The following is a 6738-nucleotide window of genomic DNA, read 5'->3' as shown; positions in this document are numbered from 1 at the left end:
CTCCACCAGCGTGGTTACGAGCTTGGCGCTGAGCGCACGCGCCATGGTGGCTTCACAGGGCAGCCCGAGTCCTCCTCTAGAAGGCGGCAGCTGGCAAAGGCGTCGAGCGACCTGCGCCGGGCCACCGTCCCAGACAGAGGCGCCCACAAGGGACGCGAGCCGACCCGCCGTACGACGCGGCATCACTGCTATGCGGGCCACATAGTGGGCAAAGGCGCACGCGCGGCCCTTGATCACGCTCACCCTGGCCTCCATGGAGAGGCCGAACTGCGCTGCCATCCTTAGCGCGCTCGTCGTGCGCGCAACAACTTCATTCCATGTCCGGGACGACACACCGCTGTGCTCAAAAAGGACTCCTAGCACTCGGACCCCGTCCACGAAAGGAATGGGAACCGGGAGGGGATCGCTGAAGGTCCCAAAACGAAGCGCCCTGCTCTTGCTGGCGTTGAGCTCGGCACCAGACAGCGCCGCGTAAGTAGTAAATACGGCCAGGAAGGCCTCAAAACTCCGGGCGTCTCGGACGAAGATTGAAATATCGTCGGCATAGGCCGAGACGACGATTGTTTCCTGTCCTGTCAATGGAAAGCCGCGGATGCGTTCGTTGGAGGCGACGCTGCGCAGCAGAGGGTCCAAAGACAGGACGAACAGAGCTGGAGAAAGAGGGCATTCCTGGCGCACGCCACGTGTTACGGGGAAAGGAGCGGTGACTGACCCGTTCACCAAGAGTTCGGCCGTGAGGCCCGAGTACAACGATTTGATGCGCTCAATGAAGCTGGCAAACAGCCCAAAGCACCGCAAAACGGAGTATAAGTAGCGATGCTCTACTCTATCAAAGGCCTTAGCTTGGTCTAAGGAAACAAAAACCCCGCTAGTCCCTTTCGCGTGTGCGTATGCGAACCCATCGCGCGTGAGCGTGAGCGACGCAAAGAACGAACGGCCAGGAACAGCGCAAGCCTGGAAGGGGCTAACGAGGTTTGGCAAAAGAAGACGCAAGCGAGCGACGAGAATCGAGGCGACCAGTTTGTAGTCAGTATTGAGCAGGGTTATCGGCCGCCACGCCGCCGGGCATGACGACGTCGTTCCCTGCTTTGGTATCAACACGATTCGGCTCGCACCGAAAGACGGTGGCTTAACTCCTTCCTCGAGGAAGGCGTTCACCAAATGCGTGAGGAAGTCCCCGAGCACATCAAAGAAGGTGTAGTAAAACGCGGAGACTAGACCATCTGGTCCGACTGCGGAGGCGCGATTCATGCCGCTTAAGACTACGTAGACCTCCTCCCGCGTGGCGCGAGCGCAAAGAGCCGATTCCGCGTCGTCGGGCGCGTGGGGAAGGGCGGCGCAAAAGGCGTCTACAGCAGCGTCAAACCCATCCCACTCGCACAGGCCTTGCGACGCAAAGAGATGGGCAAAGTGATCACGGAAGACGTGCTCGATGTCTTGGACCTGCTCGGAAATCGTGCCATCTGGCATAGTTACGCTTCCAATACGGGCCGGTCGGTCGCTCTTGTGGCGGCAGCTGTTCGCGTGAAAGAGGTCAGCGCGTTCCTGCGACGGCATGCGGAGATTCGCTGCGGTACACGAGGCCTGAGACCCCTCTTCCAGGATTCGGTGGTACCGGACGCGAAGAGTGTCCAGGTACTCTCGCATCGCAAAGGTGAGCTCACCCCCTTGCTTCACGATACGCATGCGGCGTAGCACGTCGTTGAGCGCCGCAGTCTTCCGCGCGTGCTTTGCTCTGCCAGCCCGAATGAGAACTTCGCGCCATCGTGTTTTCAGGGCGTCCCAAATCAAGGGACTGAACTCAAAGAGGGCAACAGAGTCCACCAAATCCGCACGGATGTCGCGAATGCTCTGGTCGTCCACCAAGAGTGAGACGTCCATTCTCCAAGTAGAGAAGGTCGCAATTCGGCCCGAAGCGCACCTCAAGGATACCGCGACAGGTAAATGGTCGCTGAGTGCTCGGGCGCCTGGTGGAAATGGCACTACCTCGCAGGATACTAGTTGCGGCACGAGGGCTGGAGGTAGGTACATCCGGTCGATTCGACTGGCGCTACGGCCCCTAGCACGTGTGGCCACGAAAAGGTTCCCGTGCAGTTCGACCCACGCGTCCGTAAGGTGCAGCTGGCGAACCAGTTTGCCTAGCTCTTTGGCGTAATAATTGGACGCACCTTGACCGGGGCCCTGAATGTCACGCCACGAGTCTAGGACGCGATTAAAATCCCCCAGCAGGACATATGACCCGGATTCAAGCAGGTGGGATGTAAGAGAGCGGAAAAACTCGCCTGTCAGAGATGGCGTGACGGGCGCGTATAGGTTTACAAAGCGAGTCCTCCGCCCGTCGAGGAAAATGTCCACCACCAGTACTGGACCATCGTAACCAAAGGTACAATGCGCACCTGCGCGGAAAGCCGGCGTGAGGAAAACAACGCCCACACCGCAAGACCGTGAGTCCGTCAAGGAAAAGAAAGCATCGACATGAAAGCGTGAACGGAAAGAAATAACGTCTGCAGGGGTGCGAAAATTACACTCCTGCAAAAACAAAACATCAATTTGGTACGAACGCGCAAGGTGAAGCACCTCCCGTTGCTTATCGGGAGAGCGAAAACCCTGCGCGTTAAAGGAGGCGAAACGAAAAACAGCCATCATGAAAATAAAGGAAGCAATGTAACAAAAATAAACAACGAAACAAGTAAACATAACAAAACGCTGACGGACTCACAGTACAGTTCTGCGGATAGAGTCTGCGAGTGCGTTGATACACCGGCGCTGGGGGGGGGGGGGGGGGGGGGGGGGGGGGGGGGGGGGGGCGTCGAGGCGCTTGGGAGGCGTCCCGGGTCCCTGCTGGCGTCCTGGCTGGCGGCCCCGCGGTGGCGGGACGACGATGCCAAGCGGTGCTAATGGCTGCGCGGTGGAAAGGTCCAGCCGATGCGCGCGGCTGCGGCAGCAACACACAGTCACACACGCACCAACACCCTCCACCGCGCAAACACCGTCCATCGTTCGCCAAACGCGCCGACGGAGCCAGCGCGCCGAAAAGATAACGGCGCCGTAGAGCGTCGAAAGAACGGCGCTCGGGCGGCCGCCGGGCAGGGAGGGGAGGAGGAAAAGGCCCAGCAGGGCCTGAAGTCCGGCGAGGCGGCGCCATGGCGGAAGCTATTCGTTTCCCTCGACGTCCGTGTGGACGCCGTCGCCGTCGTCGTCTGCCGTCCTCGGTTTCTTCTTCGGCGCCTGGGTGGCCGAAGAGCAGGTCGCGCCGCCGTCCGACGACGGGGAGAGCTGGCGCTTGGGGTCGTCGAGCTCGAGAGCCTTGCGCGCCCCCCGCACCAACTTAGCTGCGCACGGGCCCTGCGGCGGCAGGGCGACCGGGATGTGCGGCGGCTTCGGTCGCGACTCGCTTGAGCCGTCGCTGCTCGGGGCGTCCTTCACGGGTGTCTGCAGGGCGTCACTGGGGGAGGGCGAGCCAGGCGACGCGGTGTCCGTGCCCGTGCCCTCGTGCTGCGCCGCCGTGGGCGCGTCAAACAGCGAAACCTCCAAACTCGGAGGTTCCACAAAAGAGAACTCGCTCTGCGAGTCGTCAGACTCGGACGAGGTCGATTCCGCGACGTCGGAGTTGCCCGTGGACAGCTCCGTCGCTGATTGGCCGGACGAGGTGCCCACCGTCTCCGTGCCCGCCTGGTCGTCATTGGGCTTGGTCGCGGCGTCGTCCCGCACGTCAGCCCCCTCGAAAGGGCTCGCCGCCGCCTCCTGTGCCGCGCCGCTCGAACCGGCGCCAGCCCCCTCAGGTGTCGCCTTCGGCCCGGGTTGCACACAAGGCTCCTGGGAAGGTCTGGCTGCCGCAGCAGCCGCGGCCGCCGCGTAGGACCGCGGCACGACGCAGTCGGAGGACGGGTGGTTGCCTCCGCACCTCTTGCATACCGGCTTGCAGTTGGCGCCGATGTGTCCGTACGCGCCGCACCGGCCGCAGCGCACCGCCTTACACGTAGCGCCGAAGTGGCCTTCGGCGCCGCACCGGGAACAGACGCGTTTCATGCCTCGGTATTCAATCATGGCTCGAACACCGGCCACCGTCAGGAAGTTCGGCGGAGCCCGGGTCATCTCGAGCTTCACCAGGCGCGTCCCGTTCCCGATGCGGTTCCTGGACTGGAAGGCGACCTCGGTGATGGCGCGCACCTTCCCGTACGGTTGGAACGCCGCGGCGAGGTCCTCGTCGCTGACGCACGGTGGGAGACGGAAAACCGTCACGTGCACCACTGGAACCCCCATCTGCTCCAGTGGCACCTCCTTTCCGGCGATGAGCAGCGAGCCCAACGCCACCATTTTCGCTGCCTGCGCCATGGAAGCCACGGCCGCCAGGAAACGTAAACCACCAAGGTGCTGCAAATATGCCAGCCCCCCAACTCCGAGCACCTCCTCGAGCAGGTCGATGAGGCGATCGGCCGGAACAGGTTCCGGCACAGTAAACAAAAAGCATTGCGCCTTTGTGGGGCGCACTGCAGGGCAGGGTCTCTCCATCGCGACGGGGCCCGGGTCACCACGGCAGGAGCGCGGCGCCGGGCAGCTGGACGGCAGGCAGGACCTCCGGGACGCTGGATCCGGGGGCCCGCCTGGACAGGAAAAGCTCGATGATCCGCTGGCTCGACGGGCAGCGTAACGGCATCCGGGCACCGTACGAGACTTAACGAGATTTAACGAGACTCTCTAGGCCCTCCTACGCGACCGGCATGGAAGCGCCGGTTGGTCTCCAAACGAGTCACAAAAATAACTGCTGCCAGTGCCTTCTCAATGTTTATCAAGATATCAGTCGAGCTGTCGTTTGATAATGCACGGAATTATAATTTTCGATTTCTAATAACGCGCGCAAAAAGCACATACATGCCACAATATTCAAGCATGAAATGCTTTACGGTGCGGTTCGGGTGTCCACCGCGATGACAGAGAATTACTGCTCCATTTCCTCTCCTCAAAAAACGTTGCGTTCAAAGGGCAAATAATAAATTGGTAAATTGGTTTTTGGGGAAAAGAAATGGCGCAGTATCTGTCTCAAATGGCAATGCATCGCGCCGAATGGGTGGTGGCGTTCCTACCTTCCTGTAAGGTGCGGCTCGGGTGTCCACCGAGATGGCAGAGAATTACTGCGTAATTTCCTTTCCTCAAAAAGCGTCGCGTTCAAAGGACGAGGCATCACGCCGAACGGATGGTGGCGTTCCGGGGACTGCCTGGTAGCGCTACAACACGCTGTCGCGTTCCACTCCTAAAGGCGAAGCTTAAGCGTCATTAATTAGCAGTTTATTAGTATTTAGTCATTAATCAGTCATTACACACTAATCAGTAATTTGTCATTACTTCGTCATGAATTATGTGTGACGTAATCCAGTGGTAACATCACCAGTGTCACATACGCAAAGTGGTGCTGAAAACGCTTTCACCTCTACGCACTTCGGACAGTTTCGAACGCGCTGCATATACATTCTTGTCAGGCCTGCATCTCGTCGTGTCTGTGCGCGCTTCGCATTATGCCCGTAAACATTTCATGCTTACTCTACTCTCGGTTACGGGAGAGGCAGAGTTTTTTTTTCTCTCTCTCTCTCACAACGCTGACAAGCATGCACACAGCCGTCAGTCGGGTGGCCATGAACGCTATCCATGAAGAGAAGTTTATTGGACTGATTAAAGGCAAAAATATCTCTGCCTCTCCCGTAACCGAGAGTAGAGTAAGCATGAAATGTTTACGGGCCTAATGTCATCTCGGTGGACACCCGAACCGCACTGTACAGGAAGGGAGGAACGCCACCACCCGTTCAGCGCGATGCCTTGCCATTTGAACGCAAGGTTTTTTGAGGAAAGGAAATGGCGCAGTAATTCTCTGCCATCTCGGTGGACACCCGAACCACACCGTAATGGAAGGGAGGAACGCCACCACCCGTTCGGCGCGATGCCTTGCCCTTTGAACGCAGCGCTTCTCCCCCGGGCCCCTGTGCGCCTGCGCGGCTTTGCTTCGATGCGCGAAGCCCCTAAGAGATCACGTATGACAACGAAGTGTATCGTGGCATTTATGTGCTTTTTGCACGCGTTATTAGAAATCGGAAATTATAATTCCGTGCATTATCAAACGCACAGCGACTGATATCTTGATAAACATTGAGAAGGCACTGGCAGCAGTTATTTTTTTTTACTCCTTTGGAGACCAACCAGCGCTTGCATGCCGGTCGCGTAGGAGGGCTTACAGAGTCTCGTTAAATCTCGCTAAGTCTCGTACGGTGCCCGGATGTTCTCGTTTCAGAGCCCGGATGACTGGAATTCAGTGCCCGGATGACCGGATTTCAGTACCCGGATGACCGGATTTCAGTGCCCGGATGACCGGATTTCAGTGCCCGGATGACTGGATTTCAGTGCCCGGATGAGTAGATTTCAGTGCCCGGATGATGGCTCTCGGTCTCGGCGTGACGTCACCACACTGCCGACAACGGGGGCTAAAAGCATTTCATGCTTAAAAACAACAAGGCAGCGACTAGTGTCGCTCGGTACAAACAAGCTATGAAACAAGAACACGACGGCGACTGCTGTCGCCGTTCACACAAAATCATTCACAGCACAGAATCTTCAAAGGGTCCATAATGTCCAGGCATCGCGGGGGCAAGCACGCTCACTAAATACGATGAACGCGCACCGACACCGCGCACCACACACTCAATACGGCAGGAGCCGCACCGTCACGCGGCCCCCGCTGGCGGCGATGAA

At 58.8% G+C, this 6738-nt stretch overlaps 1 protein-coding gene across 1 annotated transcript; it reads right to left on the bottom strand.

The window, feature by feature from the left end:
• Window positions 1-2804: 2804 nt before the first annotated feature.
• Window positions 2805-4684, bottom strand: LOC149325207 (uncharacterized). Its single transcript, XM_089563803.1, has one exon. The coding sequence runs from the start codon at window positions 4510-4512 to the stop codon at window positions 3154-3156; it is 1359 nt and encodes a 452-aa protein (XP_089419929.1). The 5' UTR covers window positions 4513-4684; the 3' UTR covers window positions 2805-3153.
• Window positions 4685-6738: the final 2054 nt, after the last annotated feature.

This window comes from Amblyomma mixtum, chromosome 10 (assembly GCF_055824585.1).
Source record: "Amblyomma mixtum isolate Tamu chromosome 10, ASM5582458v1, whole genome shotgun sequence".
Classification (NCBI taxonomy): Eukaryota; Metazoa; Arthropoda; class Arachnida; order Ixodida; family Ixodidae; genus Amblyomma; species Amblyomma mixtum.
The sequence above is the reverse complement of the archived record's forward strand: the minus strand, read 5'-3'. Positions and strand labels throughout refer to the sequence as shown.

Coding starts and splice junctions, on each gene's coding strand:
- LOC149325207 (XM_089563803.1), bottom strand. CDS start 4,512: ATGGAGAGACCCTGCCCTGCAGTGCGCCCCACAAAGGCGCAATGCTTT.